The following is a 17,579-nucleotide window of genomic DNA, read 5'->3' on the forward strand; positions in this document are numbered from 1 at the left end:
CTGATGCTTGATTGTCACCATTGTTGTGAATCATAGGCCAAATCTTGATATCTGTGTGTGACCATGGGAAATATTTTCTCAAAACATTGGGTACACATACTTTTTTTCTCATCCGTCAGGATAGGTGGTCCTTTTATTGCTATTGGTGCCAATAATGCAGATTCACAAGATTATAGAGGCTATAAACAAATAACTATTGTGTCAAACAAGAACACAAAAAACGACATCAGATGCTCACTTTCTGATGATTTAGTTATCATCAACAATGAGCTGACAACATCTGATGTCACATTAGCTTTGCTTTCTCAGCCACAACTCTTGTGTTACACACACACACAGTTACAGCAGCTTAAGAAACACTAACACACATACGGGGACCAAGAGCCCAACTAAAGCAAACGCTTCCCTCCACAATGGTGACTTTAAATGAACCATAAATCCTCAACATCTAAACCTCTGTTAATTCTCAGTAAGAGCTTCTGTAGACGTCTGACTCTGACAGAAATAGTCAAAGTGTGTCTTATAGCTGTGATTAAGGGCAGCACAGTGTCTCAGTGGGAAACACTGGCTCCTCACAACAAGAAGATCCTGGATTGAATCCTGAGCCAGAGAGTCTTTCCTTCAGGTCTGGTTTCTCTCATGATCCAAAAATGTGTGAATTACAGATGATAAGTTGTCTAAAGTGTCTAAAGGTGTGAGTGAAATTTCTTTTATTTTTATGATTTTCTGACAAACACACACTGTCTGAGTTGCTTTGCAATTACAAATGGAAAATATGTCCACTTGTGAATTGTGATGTTCTCATTTGGTGATTCTGCTTGTTATCATCAGGTATCTTCAATAATTGCCAATAATCAGTTAATTATCTTATTAACTTTAACACTGCTTCAGTGTTACTTTAACACTCTTATTTTAACACTTTAACACTCTTGAGTGTGGTCTCACATGTACTCTCAGGAGAGTTAATTTAACACTGGAGTTTTTGCTGTGATGTAATGTCTGTCTGTCTGCATGTCATGCCAGTCTGTAATGTGTCAGTCTGTAATGTATGTCTGTCTGTCTGTCTGTCTGTCTGTCTGTCTGTCTGTCTCTCTGTCTGCATGTCATGCCAGTCTGTAATGTGTCTGTCTACATGTCATGCCAGTCTGTAATGTGTCTGTCTGTAATGTCTGTCTGTCTGCATGTCATGCCAGTCTGTAATGTGTCTGTCTGTAATGTCTGTCTGCATGTCATATGCCAGTCTGTAATGTGTCTGTCTGTAATGTCTGTCTGTCTGCATGTCATTCCAGTCTGTAATGTGTCTGTCTGTAATGTCTGTCTGTCTGCATGTCATATGCCAGTCTGTAATGTGTCTGTCTGTAATGTCTGTCTGCCTGCATGTCATGCCAGTCTGTAATGTGTCTGTCTGTAATGTCTGTCTGTCTGCATGTCATGCCAGTCTGTAATGTGTCTGTCTGTAATGTGTCTGTCTGTCTGCATGTCATGCCAGTCTGTATGTGTCTGTCTGTAATGTGCTGTCTGTCTGCATGTCATGCCAGTCTGTAATGTGTCTGTCTGTCTGCATGTCATGCCAGTCTGTAATGTGTCTGTCTGTAATGTCTGTCTGTCTGCATGTCATGCCAGTCTGTAATGTGTCTGTCTGTAATTTGTCTGTCTGTCTGCATGTTATTCCAGTCTGTAATGTGTCTGTCTGTAATTTGTCTGTCTGTCTGCATGTCATGCCAGTCTGTAATGTGTCTGTCTGTAATTTGTCTGTCTGTCTGCATGTCATGCCAGTCTGTAATGTGTCTGTCTGTAACGACACAATGTTGCTATGTGGGTGTAATCTCGTGAGAAATGCCATACCTGGCAAATGTTAATGTTGAATGAATAGCTAGTGACATCAACTGGACATTTCTTCACCTTTGTTTCCTTGTATGTGATTGGTTGAAGCCTTTTCTGTTGCTGTGAGAGTTTAAATTTTTTTACATTGAAGCGAAAAAACCATCACGTGTCAAAATTGCTTCGAAAGGATGCTCTATGCAACTGACTTCAGCTACAGACTTAGATGAAAACAACAGAAGATAAAAGAATACATTAAACCTCTGAAGATCTCATCAGAGGATTAAACAACTCCACAAACAGCATTACCAGCGTCACACATTACTAACCAGACTGACTTTATTTCTGTTATGCTACGTTCACACCAAACACGAATTGAGCGTCAAAATCGCGTCTACCGCAAGTAGTTTGACGTGTGTCACAGGGTGTTTTGGTGTTGGTTTCATGTTTTAAGGTTTTCATGTTTTCATGTTTCATGCACTTCCTGGTTTTGTCATGTGGTCTATCGTCATGTGATTCCATGCCCTCACGTGTTCCTGCCTCGTGTTCCTGTGTCTTGTTTTCATTGGTTTATAGGTTAATTGTTGTTCACAGGTGTCCCTCGTTTTGTCATTACCCCTTGTGTATTTAAGCCCTCATGTTTGATGTAGTCTTGGTCAGTTATTGTATGTGTAACCTGCTGTTGGTGAGTGTCTAGTCTAGTCTAGTCTAGTCTAGTCTAGTCTAGTCTAGTCTAGTCTAGTCTAGTCTAGTCTAGTCTAGTCTAGTCTAGTCTAGTCTAGTCTAGTCTAGTCTAGTCTAGTCTAGTCTAGTCTAGGTCAAGTTTAAGTTGAGTCAAGTAAAGTTTTATGTTGTTTTGCCAAGTCTTTTGTTTATGTTTGGATTTATGTTAAATAAACTGCACTTGGGTTCTGAACTTCGCCTCTTCAGTGGACAACCGTTACAGCGTGAACATTTTGAATACATTCGCATGTCCGCAGTGAATTGGACACGCGTAGAAATCGAGCATTTGAAGCGAAAAAGCGAAATGAAGCGTAAAAGGTGCTCCAGGAGAAATATGTCCTTAACACTACTCTGCCTCTTTTCATTTAAAAAAATATATATATTAAGCATTAACAGCCACACATGTGGTTCAGCCAACGCACTACCTGGATCTTCACTGTGTGTATATTTAAATATCCTTAAAAAAAAAAAGTTATGAAACTTCACTTTGCCCTCAGTCAAAATTATATGGTAGACAACAATACATTAACTGTACCAAAGATCGGCCATTAGATGTACACAAGACGAAGCCAGAGGATGTACACAATCCGAGCCAGCGGGAAACGCCAGAAGGACTGGCCGATGAAAGGCTGCTCTCGCCGGGGTTAACGAGCGCTGAGCGCCCGGAGATCGCCTGGATCTCACGACTCCAAAAACGCAAGATTTCCTTTTTAAATAGGCACTGTCTTTATAAATAAACCACATATTTTTAAACAACTACATTATCAACTGAAAAGCATTAAAACTACATTTTAGTGACAAAAATATTGTGTTTTTTAATTATGCAGGGTTACAGACAGAATTCTGACAGAAATAAAGTCAGTCTGGTTAGTAATGGGTGACGCTGGTAATGCTGTTTGTGGAGTTGTTTAATCCTCTGCTGAGATCTTCAGAGATTTAATGTCTTCTTTTATCTTCAGTTGATGAAATCATCTTTTTTCTGGTGATGTTTCTCTTTCCTTCAGTGATAACGGCAGGTGTTCATCAATGTCTGAATTCACTCTCTTCTTTCCTCTCTCTCTGTCGAGTGGTCTATATCAGTGAACTAGTGTAGGGAATAGTGAATAAGGGGATAGGGAGTGATTTTGAACACAACCTCTGAGTGTCGACTTTAAGTGTGTTAATTCACAGTACAGTTCCTTCTCAAAAAATTAGCATATGTGATAAAAGTTCATTAATTTCCATAATGTAATGATAAAAATGTAACTTTCATATATTTTAGATATATTGCACACCAACTGAAATATTTCAGGTCTTTTATTGTTTTAATACTGATGATTTTGGCATACAGCTCATGAAAACCCAAAATTCCTGTCTCAAAAAAATTAGCATATCATGAAAAGGTTCTCTAAGCGAGCTATTAACCTAATCATCTGAATCAACTAATTAACTCTAATCACCTGCAAAAGATTCCTGAGGCTTTAAAAAACTCCCAGCCTGGTTCATTACTCAAAACCCCAATCATGGGTAAGACTGCCGACCTGACTGCTGTCCAGAAGGCCATCATTGACACCCTCAAGCGAGAGGGTAAGACACAGAAAGAAATTTCTGAACGAATAGGCTGTTCCCAGAGTGCTGTATCAAGGCACCTCAGTGGGAAGTCTGTGGGAAGGAAAAAGTGTGGCAAAAAACGCTGCACAACGAGAAGAGGTGACCGGACCCTGAGGAAGATTGTGGAGAAGGACCGATTCCAGACCTTGGGGTACCTGCGGAAGCAGTGGACTGAGTCTGGAGTAGAAACATCCAGAGCCACCGTGCACAGGCGTGTGCAGGAAATGGGCTACAGGTGCCGCATTCCCCAGGTCAAGACACTTTTCGGCTACAGAGAAGCAGCACTGGACTGTTGCTCAAATTGTGCATGTCATTCGGAAATCAAGGTGCTAGAGTCTGGAGGAAGACTGGGGAGAAGGAAATGCCAAAATGCCTGAAGCCCAGTGTCAAGTACCCACAGTCAGTGATGGTCTGGGGTGCCATGTCAGCTCCTGGTGTTGGTCCACTGTGTTTTATCAAGGGCAGGGTCAATGCAGCTCGCTATCAGGAGATTTTGGAGCACTTCATGCTTCCATCTGCTGAAAAGCTTTATGGAGAGGAAGATTTGGTTTTTCAGCACGACCTGGCACCTGCTCACAGTGCCAAAACCACTGGTAAATGGTTTACTGACCATGGTATTACTGTGCTCAATTGGCCTGCCAACTCTCCTGACCTGAAGCCCATAGAGAATCTGTGGGATATTGTGAAGAGAAAGTTGAGAGACGCAAGACCCAACACTCTGGATGAGCTTAAGGCCGCTATCGAAGCATCCTGGGCCTCCATAACACCTCAGCAGTGCCACAGGCTGATCGCCTCCATGCCACGCCGCATTGAATGGGTTTTCATGAGCTGTATGCCAAAATCATCAGTATTAAAACAATAAAAGACCTGAAATATTTCAGTTGGTGTGCAATGAATCTAAAATATATGAAAGTTTAATTTTTATCATTACATTATGGAAAATAATGAACTTTTATCACATATGCTAATTTTTTGAGAAGGACCTGTATATACTGTTGCCTGTTTTCTCGAAAATGACAAATATTCATTAAATGCATTACTTTATACGGTATCTTACTGTTTTAATGGAAAACAGCATGTCACTGTCAAAATTTGGCTTTTTTTTTTTTTTACAGCATTTGTTTTTATAGTGCACTTTAAGGTTTTTGGGCAAGTTCCGTGAGATATTCTGATAATATCTTACATGAATCAAACTGCTTCTGTCTCAGAGAAGAATGTTATTTTTTTACAGATGACTTTCACACCTATAAAGGAGGTAAGAATTTGGGTATAAATTTAATTTTTATATATTTACTTTGAAAACATACCTGAGGATTTTGAGCAGTTTTCGAGAGGTACGTGTGGTTTCTTTGACTTTGGAGGCTGTGTCTCTCATTGATTTGCTGGCTTCAGTCACATGATTCCCCATGATCATTTCTGTCCAGTTGTCAATCATTTCAGGTAAAGCACGTGCCAGTACAGCACCTCCTCCAAACACCTGATTACCAATAAGAACCAATCATTACAGGATTCATTTTCATTATTATCAGACTGCCAGACAGTCATAAGCACACATAATAAACTTAACAGCTTATGGATTGCTTTACAAAGTTAAAAAGCCTTATGAGTTTCTAGTAGTTTTTTATAAACACATTTATTTTCATTATCACAAGTCTTAAGTCTGCCTGTAACCACTGATAAACACTTTGAATTAAATTGAAATGTAGCTACTGATCAATGTATATTAATAACCTTTATTAACACAGGCCTGATTGTTTGAGAACATAAACACTGCATACACTTAGGGCTATGTCAAGCCTTTGCGGGGCCCTGGGCTAAGCTTTTGCGGGCACACACACACTTTATATTTATTATATATTACGTTGCTCATGCAAGTGGCAAAATATTTAAACTAGGCCTATGTTAAAATCAAAAACGTTTTACACTAAAACTTACAATTGACAAAAAAAATCTAGTCTTTAATATCTTTAATTTTTAAATCTTTTAAGAAATCCTGCAGGTCATAAAGGACTTTATTTCTCCACCTTCAAGAAATGACGAGAGCTCTCCATTATGTCTCCCTATTTACCTTAATGTATCTGTTTTCTTGCTTTACCCGAGGCAAAAAGTCATTGAAACAGATTAGACTTTAAATTATATGAATCTGTGTTGAAATAACCAGATTTTCACTTCAATGCATGTTTATTTTAATGCGAACAACATTCTATCTCTTTAATTCAGAGTGTCCAGCACAAAATAGACTCGGTGTAGAAACGATCGACGCGCTGCTGCAGACGCACCGCTCCTGGAAAGCACTGCCAGACCGCATCCGCGATCTATTCGTGATCAAACTATTTGCATTGCAGATCTAAGCAGTTCATAGGAGTCATTTGTTGGACTATTACACAATAATAGAAAGATGTGTGTAAATCGGTTGAGGAACAATTTATATTTTATGCATAGGGAATTTGGGATACACTAGGTGCCTGCTGGGGTGGCAATGGTCTTTCTTTTAGGGTGGCAGTTGAAACCCTGGTAGATCCGCCCCTGCCACTGTCATATTTTCTTACATTTTCATTCGACATGTTGCGGTGAGGATGTACTGGGTGTCCGCTGTGACTTGATTCGGGTGTGTGATAAACGATGCTCAACGTACGCATAATTACCTCGATTAAAAAAAAAAAAAAAAAAAAAAAGGATACCGCAAAAGAGAATTGTCTCGGGGGCCCCCTGGTGTTCAGGGCCCTGGGCTGCAGCCCATGTTGCATGTTATGGTGACTTCAAATGAAACACATTAGAGTTAAACCTCTGTTAATTCTCAATAAGAGCTTCTGTAGTCGTCTGACAGAAATAAAGTCAGTCTGGTTAGTAATGTGTGAAGCTGGTAATGCTGTTTGTGGAGTTGTTTAATCCTCTGCTGAGATCTTCAGAGATTTAATGTCTTCTTTTATCTTCAGTTGATTTCATCTAAAGCTGTGGCTGAAGTCAGTTGTAGTTCTTGTGTTTCTGCTCGTCTCTTTTTCTGTTCTCGTCTTTCCTTCAGTTATTCTGCTTGTTAAAAGGGTTATTAAGGCTGAAATGACTCCATATTTATTATACACAGATTTTGTGACTCAGATAAGGTCCAGTTCTGGTTTATTTCTTTGCTCTTGGCTGACATGTGGCATTGTTATGGCCTGCTTGTGGCCCAGATCTGGCAAACAGGAGTGGGCCACCCAAGGGCCGTCATTCATCGCAGCATGTGGGCCAGATCCGTATTCCACATGTGCCAGATGAGGGCCAGATCTGGGCCGACACAATGTTGCTATGTGGGTGGCCATCTCCGTGTTGCGGTCGAGACTCAATGAGCTCCGTGCGGCCGCCAGAGTAAGAGTCCCCTCTGCCACACCCCGATCTGACGTCTCTACGCGAGGCGTCACTTCGGCTAGTGGCCAGGGTGACCTGAGGGTGATAGGGTGGAACAAAGCGCCGACGCTCATGCCTCGGCCCACAACCCCCTCTGTTGCACCGGAACCCGTGTGCGTTGTGATGGAGCCCGTGGCCTCAGTCTCGGCCAGTCCACGGGTTTTGTTTGCCTCTCCGGAGGATGATAAGATGTCGGTAGCCGCATCACAAGATGGGCTAGAGTCCTCCGAGGATGAGGATTCGGCTGTGCTGCCGCCCTCGGGTGTGCCAGCATTGCCCAAGTCGGACCCCGAGTTGACAGCCATGCTTGCCCGGGCTTGTTTTTGATTGGAACCCTTCACCCCGACCTGAGCGTTCGCGGCTGGACGATTGGTTTTTGGGTGCGCCACGTCAGGACAGCCAACCTGCCGTGCCCCCAATTCCTTTCTTCCCGGAGGTACATGAAGAGATTGCTCACTCGTGGAGGGCCCTGCTGTCCTCTTGCGAGCGTTTGGCAACCTCTTCCGCCTTCTCCGCCCTCGATGGGGCGGTGGCTAGAGGGTACACTGGGGTTCCCCCGGTGGAGCGCTCTGTGGCGATGCAACTGTGTCCCCAGAGCGCCTCCTCCTGGCGTGGCGACCCAAAGCACCCCTCCAAGGCCTGTACACTGTAAAAAATGATCGTGATTTTAACGGTCAAAGGTTGTAAAAATGCTACTGTTAAAAACTGTTTTTTGGTTAACACAAAGTTTCCTTACTATATACGGTGAATAACTGCAATAGATCTAACCTTATGCCCGTGAAATTTACAGAAAAACAAGGTTAAATCCCAACAGAAAATTGTAGAAAACCCAAAATCATATATTTTTTTGTTTGAATCACAGTGAACTTTTGTAAACTATTAAACAGAATATTTTGTTATATTTACAACATGTGATTAATAAATTTTATTTGATAAAACTACAAATATTGGTATTAAAAACCTGTTCGTTTTTTTGAGAAAATACTGTAAAAACTATTTTGTTAATTTGACATGCAAATATTGTGACAATTAAAAATTTTGTCAGTTGTTCTTAAAAATGTAATTCACTTTACACGTTTATGCACTTAAAAAATGTCTAAACATGTATTTGAATTGCATATAAATGTTCCATGCATTTGGATTATGTAAGTTTAACAAACAAATTAATCAACTTACTAAGAATCACTATCTAAGAATCAGTAAGAGAAATCTTATTTGTAAATCATTTATAAATGAAACAGGTAAGATTTATTTAATTATATAAATAAACAGAATGTGACTAATAAATCCCAGTTACACGTAAATTAAACAGTTAAGATTTATGTAATAGTACACAGAAAAATCGCAGACGTTAAATGAACACTTCCTAGTGTTCATGTGTGCTCACTAATCAGTTAAAGTACCATTGAAGCAGTGTTGAAGTTAATGAGATAATTAAGAGATGATTGAGCATTAATGATGAACACCTGATGATAATGAGCACAATCACTGAAGGAAAGAGAAACGCAAGAACTACAACTGACTTCAGCCACAGCTTTAGATGAAATCAACTGAAGATAAAATAAGACATTAAATCTCTGAAGATCTCAGCAGAGGATTAAACAACTCCACAAACAGCATTACCAGCTTCACACATTACTAACCAGACTGACTTTATTTCTGTGGATGTTGATGTTTTATTGAATATAATAGTTTTTTTTTAAGTCACCATGATGGTGAGCAGTGTGTGCTTTAGTTGGGCTCTTGACCCTTGACTCTCCAACATTAGTTTTCTGGCTGCTTTAACTGTGTTTATAAAGCACTTTTGTTACAGCATGGAAAGCCAAGCAGAAACATGGTCAGATGATTTGTCTCTTAGTTCATGATTATATAATCATCATGTAGTGATCACTGGTCTTGTTCAGAGTCTAAGACTCTGTTTATGTGTTAATAATTTTGTTTTATCATAATAGTGGCCAGTTGATTCTATAGCATAAGTGCTGTTGTGACAATCTAATATGCAGAATGTAAAAAAAAAAAAGTGCACAAAAGGTTTAATCTATGGCAATTATTAGACACAAACAGATATCAAGAATCAGTGTGTGAATCTCAACAATGGTGACAATCAATGAAAAGCTTCATGCTGCAATGCAAGCTGGGTACCACCAATCAAAACTCTCCAATGGGTCCCAGCATGCATTGCGGCATGAATAAATTATGCATCTGAATTGTGAGTTTTATTTTATTTTTTGTCACCATTGTAGAGATGCACACACTGATTCTTGATGTCTGTGTTTGTCTAAATAATGCTGTAGATTAAACCTTTTTTTTGGTCCTGCAAATTGTTTGATTGCCACAATGATGCATGAGTTTATAATGTAAACCACATGGCTTTTATTACACATCCTACACAATTAACACAATACCTCTATAACCAGAGCATTAGGATCTGAATGAGTTAAGTGATTCAGCCTCTACATGATGATTATATAATCGGCATTAAAGAGCCAAATCACCTGACCATGGTTTTTGGCTTTCCATGCCATAACCAAAGTGCTTTATAAACACAGTTAAAGCAGCCAGAAAACTAATGTTGGAGAGTCAAGGGTCAAGAGCCCAACTAAAGCAAACATAGCTCACCATCATGGTGACTTCATAAAAAAACTATTATCTTAATTCAAACAAAAATTACAACAATAAAGTCAGTCTGGTTAGTAATGTGTGAAGCTGGTAATGCTGTTTGTGGAGTTGTTTAATCCTCTGATGAGATCTTCAGAGATTTAATGTGTTCTTTTATCTTCAGTTGATTTCATCTAAAGCTGTGGCTGAAGTCAGTTGTAGTTCTTGTGTTTCTCTTTCCTTCAGTGATTCTGCTCATTATCATCAGGTGTTCATCATCAATGTTCAATCATCTCTTAATTATCTCATTAACTTCAACACTGCTTCAATGGTACTTTAACTCAGTAGTGAGCATACACATAAACACTAGGAAGTGTTCATTTAACATGGGCGTTTCTCTGTGTACTTTTACATAATTCCTAACTGTTTCATTTACGTATAACTGGCATATATCAATCACCTTCAGTTTATTAATTTGTCTATGTAAAAATAATCCAAATGCATTGGAAATGCATATGCAGTTTACATACAAAAAATCTTATGCTTTACATTTTAATGTAATACTTACTGGTTTTCTATTTATTTTTAATAAAAAAAACAAAAAAAAACTGTGCCTCCTCTAACCACAGACTTGTACTTGTCCGCCTAATTTTGAATTTCATAGTGCGCATAGTTTCATAATTCTCTGGTAACCACAGCTGCCAGCATTTTCCTGTAAAAATAACAGTTTTTTGTAGTTTTTTTTTACAGTGTACACTTTTTACAGATCCCCATAAAATTAACGGTAAAAAAACGGCAGCTGTGGTTGCCAGAACTTTACCGTAAAAAATACGGCAGTAACGTTTAAGGTTTTACGGGACAGCAGCATATAATTTAAAGTTTTATAATGTAATAATTACGGTTAAAAACCATTTATTTTACAGTTCAAAACTATATAATTTAAAGATTTATACATTTTATTTTATTTTACAGTAAAATACCGTTAAATTTACAGTTTTACGAAGTGAAAAAGAATAGGGCATTGTGTAATTAACAGTGAAAAAACGTAAATTGACATTCCCAGAATTCCCCACGTGACACTTCGCATTTGATGCATTTTCATTGAATTAACTATGTTTCTTCTTAGTTTTTTCTAATCACTTATGTACATTAAGGTTTTATGTTACATCTAATGTTGTTAAATTAATGTTTATTGCATTTTTAAAACATCATGTGTGTTACCATGATGGTGTTTGGTGTTTAGTGTTTGTGTGTGCACCTTCAATATGTTAATATTGTCCCTCCAAAAGCTGCGCGTGATGAGCTTTGATTCCTCATGTGATTCTCATCACCACTGTAATTGGTGATTGTCAAATTATATAAAAGGAAAATAATAGATATTAGCATTTCAATAAGTCGGTAATTTAATATTTCGGTTCAATACATTTTTTTTTACCATTATTGTTTTATAGTGTACTGTGTACACATAATTATTTCAGTATAAACTTTCAAATTATAGGGTTTTTAACTGTAAAATAAACAGTTTTTAACCGTAATTACCACATTATAAACCTTTAAATTATATGCTGTTGTCCCGTAAAACCTAAAACGTTACTGCCGTATTTTTTACGGTAAAGTTCTGGCAACCAGAGCTGCCGGTTTTTTACCGTAAATTTGATGGGTATTTTTTTACAGTGTAGATTCACATCTACAATGGCGGCGAAGACCTACAGAGCTGTGGGGCAGGCTGCTGCTTCTTTGCATGCCATGGCAACCCTACAGTCCTACCAGGCCAAGTTGCTGTGTGACATGCACGAGGGTGGAGCCGACCCAGGGTTCAGAGATGAGCTGCGCGCCGCGACCAACCTCGCTCTCCAGGCGACGGAGGTTACCGCATGTTCCTTGGGCCGGGTGATGTCCACTGCAGTGGTCCTGGAGAGACACTTATGGCTCAACCTGGTCGATATGTGGGATGCCGCGGCAGCAGCACCCTAATGTGGTGAAAGAAAGAACTGATAACCCCATCCCTGAGCACCCAGAGACTGGTGCCGGCAGTGTGCGCTGCCCCCGGGCCACGCCACTCTCTTCCCTCTCTGTCGCCAACCCCCTCTCAGAGCAGACCCCCGTGGAATGCGAGTCCTTCCCTGGTCTCCTCTGTTAGGGCACAGCCATTACCAGTGGCCCCACACCAGGTCGCTATGCCACCCAAGTCCGGGCCGGTAACGCTGCCTCACCGCGGGTACGCTGGTGCTCCACATGACCCCGCTGGTGCACTCCCTGGGAGCTTGGCTTCAGCTTCTGGGACTGTCCCGTTGGGTGGCACGGACCATCAGGCTCATCTACGAGATTCAGTTCGTGCGGGCTCCTCCCCGCTTTCGGGGGGTGTCTGCTACACAATGGAGGGGCCCAATGCCCGTCATGCGTGCGGAGATCGCTACCCTACTGGCGAAGGGTGCGATCAAGCCCGTCCCTCCAGCCGAGATGAAGTCCGGCTTCTACAGCCCTTACTTCATTGTACCGAAGAAAACCGGTGGGTTACAACCAATCCTGGACCTTCGCGCCCTGAACCGATCCCTTCACAGTTCAGGATGTTGACTGCGAAACACCTTTTCGAATGCGTTCGTCCATGCGATTGGTTTGCAGCGATCGACTTGAAGGATGCATACTTCCATGGGTCCAACAGCGATACAGACCGTTCCTATGGTTTGCGTTCGAAGGGCGTGCATATCAGTATGCCGTACTCCCATTCGGGCTAGCTCTGTCCCCTCGCGTCTTCACGAAGATTATCGAGGCAGCCCTTGCGCCACTCAGGCAGTAAGGGGTTTGCATCCTGAACTCTCTCGGGAGCGGGTGTGCGAACACAGAGATCTGGTTCTCCAACACTTTGCTCGTCTGGGCCTTCTGGTCAACTGGGAGAAGAGCAAACTCTGCCCCGTGCCTCCATGACATCTCTTTGGTGGAGGCTGCTGCTGCGATGCGGGATCGGAGGTAGACGCAGGCGGCCGCCCTCTGTGACGAGCAGGCTGAGGTGCTGCCGACGGCGGGGAAGAGGCAGCAGCTGACTGCCGCGGCATGATGTGACTGATGGCTTCAGTCTGCTTCTGTGCGGCCGAGAACTGCTGGGCGAAGTTCTGGACCACGTCGCCGAAGAGACCGGTCTGGGACAGGGCGCATTAAGGAACCTGATCTTGTCGGGATACCTCATGTCCGCCAGACACTGCTAGAGATGGCGTTCCTGGACCACCATAGTGGACATCGCATGACCCACTGCACACGCCGTAACCTTCCTCGGATGAAGCGCGAGGTCCGTAGCGGACCTCAGTTCCTTGAGAACTGTGGGATCGTGACCACCCTCGTGCAGGTTCTTCAGTGCCTGGGCCTGATGAAACTGCAACAACGCCATAGCGTGTAAGGTGGAGCCTGCCTCTCAGCAAGCCGGTAGGCCTTCCCGATTAGATCGGAGGAGTGCCTACAGGCCCGGGAGGGGAGACACGGGTTCCCCCTGGATGTGGAGTTAGGGCACAGTTGCTTAGCAACGGCCCGTTCCTGGGGAGGAACCGATGTGTAACCCTTTGCAGGTCCACCATCGAGGGTGTTGAGGGAGGAGGAAACACTTGATTGGTTTCGGGCAGTAAAAGGTGCCATCCACGACCTAGTGAGCTCCTCATGCACCTCCGGGAAGAAAGGAACCGGGGTGGGACACTGAGCACCAGCACGGGCCACCCCGAGAAACCAATCTTCCAGCCTTGACCACTCGGGACACGGTGGAGGGTTAAACGAGGCCTACCTTCTCGGCGGCCCGGGAAAGCATAGCCCTCATCTCCGGATCAGTATCGGGCGCAGCGGATCTTTCCGTAGGAGACCCCTGCGCAGACACATCATCTCCGGAAGATTCTGACACACCCCCCGATGCAGCGATGGACATCTTCTCATCGCGGGGAGCCCCGAAGGATACTCAGATCACCCGAGATACTGCCCAAAGTAACCCTTGGTAGAGGGTTAGATCGAGGCAGAGGCACAGGCAAGGTAAAGTCTAGAACCCAACTCTGAGATGGTTATGTTCAGGGCTTGACATTAACACCCGCCAGCCCGCCAAATCCCACTAAGCAAAGTTATGTCCAAAAGATGTTTTTTCAACGTCTTTGCCACTAGAGGCTGACGTTGAAAAGACGTCCACTGAGGAGCCAGAATGAAAGTTTTTATGACGTCTGTTATGGACGTGATCTGCATGTCTGATATAGTTTAACCTCAAGGTTAAACACTAGTTCAAATGTGCTCATTGTGGAAATATGTTCTATTTGTAATTGCAAAGCAACTCAGACAATGTGTGTTTGAAAACCACTAGCCACAGTGGCTGGTGAGCAAAAAAGTTAATGTCAAGCCCTGGTTATGTTCTTGCAGTAAGAACATGAATCGTCCATCAGTGCTGCCTCAGCGTGCTGAACGCCCAAAAACGAGACACAGATAAAATGTCATATTTAAAAAGACGCAAGCTCTATCTGTGTTGCTCTTTAAGAAGGACACTCTCCTTGGTGCTGTAACATGGGGGTGGGGCCGTAGCGACACAGTCAGGGAAGTAGTGCATGACGTGCGCGCTCTCTCTCACAAAGTGCTCTCTTACCAGCCGTAAGAACGGCTTTTCAGCGCTCTCCACCTAGTGCACTGAACCAGCTGTGACAACAGCCTTTGTGATTGCTCTTACAAACAATGAAGAGAGATGAACCGAAGTACACACGACCCGCTGCTGTGTCGTCACACCAACACAGACTGAAGAGATCACTTTTCAAAAGGCCGGCTTCACTCAGTCAAACTGCGAAGTGAGGAGTGATATCTGGCATAACCCTATACCACTCGGCTCCGAAGCAAAAGGATAACTTGATGCAATCACCTGTGTCTCATTTAAACCCGCGTTGCGTGGCATTAGCACCAGGTGCAATCATTGCATGCCAATGTGCATTGACTCGTTCAGTTATACTCAAAGTAGATTGGCTCTCGCGAGCGAGATTCCTATTCATCGGTACTCTGACGCGGCGTCGAGAGTGACCGACTGAATGGGAATTACGAGTTATCTTGACCGGTACTACTTATATGCTTAACGCTGTTGTTGACTCTCTGGCGCCATCTTGTGGCTGTTAAATATTTAACTACCACAGATTACAATGGAAGACTTCAAGGTTTTACTTTATAAAGTTTTAAATATGGATATTTTTCTTACACCAACGCATCGATTCGAATCAGAAGGCTCTATTAACCCATCAGATCCGTGTGGAGCACATTGTTTGACGGACAGCCGTATTTTTTATGGACTTCAAAAACAGCTGCTACTGCTCGGACTAACGTAAGCCTGCACAGTAAATTCCCCAGTTTTGAATTAACGATGTTCATATGGGAACCACCAGCAGGGTGTTAAAGTAACACTGAAGCAGTGTTAGAGTTTATAAGATACTGAAGTGATTAATTAAGGGATGATTGTTTGATTATTGATGACACCTCGTTTGAAAGAAGAATGACATACACCTATAATGACTTGAGGGTGAGTAAATCATAGGCTTAGTTTCATTTTTGGGTGAACTAACCCTTTCAGCATTCATTTCAACATTTAGCATATGGTAAAAACAAATCTTCAACATAAAGGTTTAAAGCAGTTTGGAACTTTTTCTTTGCGGAAGCTTTGCGTAACAGCTAATATTTAATCTCAAGATAATATTTCGTGTCTAATTTATTTGAGACTAGTAGCCGTGTAATAAGCGGGATAATGTCCACCCAGCCGGTTGTTATCGCAGAATAAACCCCTTCAGAGTGATGCTCCGCTTCGCGTCGGGGTCCTGATCACTCTGTCGGGGTTTATTCTGTGATAACAACCGGCTGGGTGTACATTATCCCTTACATATACTTAAGGGTAACACTTTATTTTGATAGTCCACTTTAGACATTCTACTAACTATAAGTAACTTTGCAACTACATGTCAACTAACTGTCATTAGAGTATTTGTAGACTGTCTGATTAATATTTACTAAAACTTTATTTTGTCTGTCCCCCAACAGACATTCTACTGACTATAAGTTAATTGCCAACTACAATTCAACTTACCAGCCTAACCCGAACCCTAACACCTAACCATAACCTACCAGTCTACTGACAGTCTACTAATACTCTAATGAGAGTTAGCTGACATGCAAAGTTACTTTGTCTAAAGTTACTGTCTAAAGTGGACTATCAAAATAAAGTGTAACCTACTTGGGTACTATAAAAAGGGGAAATAAGTGTACAGTACAAACACCGTATAAATACTAGTTTTAAAATGAGAACTGTTTGAAGCAATCAGTTTTCCAAATTAAAAGTAGGGATGGGTACCGAAACCCGGTATTAAACGGGCCCCGGGGCTGAATTTTGAAAGACCGTTGTATCGATAAGCTCGACCGTTATCGGTTCTGCTGTCGGTACTTTTGAAAATACAGTCTTGTTCAAAATAATAGCAGTACAATGTGACTAACCAGTAGCCTGACAAGCCAGACCCACATCAAGATGTTTGGTCTGGAAACTCACCATAGGCAGGGCTCAGTCCGAGGGGCGGGATAAACGGTTGTCTTTCAAACTCCCTCTGCACGCGATAGGATAGCGGTACACCAAGCGGAGCAACGACGGTGAAGGGGAGCTCGCTCCTCGCTGACTGATTAAACATTCGCCGTATCCGGTCGGCTAAACTCCGAACACATCTTCCCTTTTTAAGAATGACTTCAGTGCCGCTCTTTGTTCTTTTCTCAGAGGAAAGCTTAACTCCAAGTCTTCAGGAGGCGCGGGCAGAGCTGATTCGAAAGACCGCTGCAGTTCGCCAGTTTCTGTGTTTACTAGAAGACTGTGTTACTAGAAGCACGCAAACGCAACTCGGCCGTCGTCATTATGGCCCCGCCCGCCGACTCTATAGCCTACCTACACGATGTGATTGGGCCGTCCAGATTCTGAGGAATACAGCTCAGATAGGAATTGAGAGTTGCTAGACCACACTTGCGGGCAAATTAAATTTGCTGCCACTAGGGTGCGTCTAGATTTCTAGGCTAACTAACCAGAATAATCAAGGTTTTTCGTATATTTTTTTATTGCTACGTGGCAAACAAGTTACCAGTAGGTTCAGTAGATTCTCAGAAAACAAATGAGACCCAGCATTCATGATATGCACGCTCTTAAGGCTGTGCAATTGGGCAATTAGTTGAATTAGTTGAAAGGGGTGTGTTCAAAAAAATAGCAGTGTGGCATTCAATCACTGAGGTCATCAATTTTGTGAAGAAACAGGTGTGAATCAGGTGGCCCCTATTTAAGGATGAAGCCAACACTTGTTGAACATGCGTTTGAAAGCTGAGGAAAATGGGTCGTTCAAGACATTGTTCAGAAGAACAGCGTACTTTGATTAAAAAGTTGATTAGAGAGGGGAAAACCTATAAAGAGGTGCAAAAAATGATAGGCTGTTCAGCTAAAATGATCTCCA

At 42.2% G+C, this 17,579-nt stretch overlaps 1 protein-coding gene across 3 annotated transcripts in view; it reads right to left on the minus strand.

Annotated features, from left to right (window-relative positions):
- The window catches only part of LOC137084987 (uncharacterized), a 66,255-nt gene that overhangs the window by 23,643 nt on the left and 25,033 nt on the right, over window positions 1-17,579 (minus strand). For all 3 annotated transcript variants that reach the window (XM_067451544.1, XM_067451545.1, XM_067451546.1), the window contains one exon: window positions 5,442-5,611. In XM_067451544.1, coding sequence (XP_067307645.1) covers window positions 5,442-5,611 — 170 coding nt within the window. The remainder of the gene's footprint in view (window positions 1-5,441; window positions 5,612-17,579) is intronic.

The sequence above is a fragment of the Pseudorasbora parva genome, chromosome 8 (genome assembly GCF_024679245.1).
Source record: "Pseudorasbora parva isolate DD20220531a chromosome 8, ASM2467924v1, whole genome shotgun sequence".
NCBI lineage: Eukaryota > Metazoa > Chordata > Actinopteri > Cypriniformes > Gobionidae > Pseudorasbora > Pseudorasbora parva.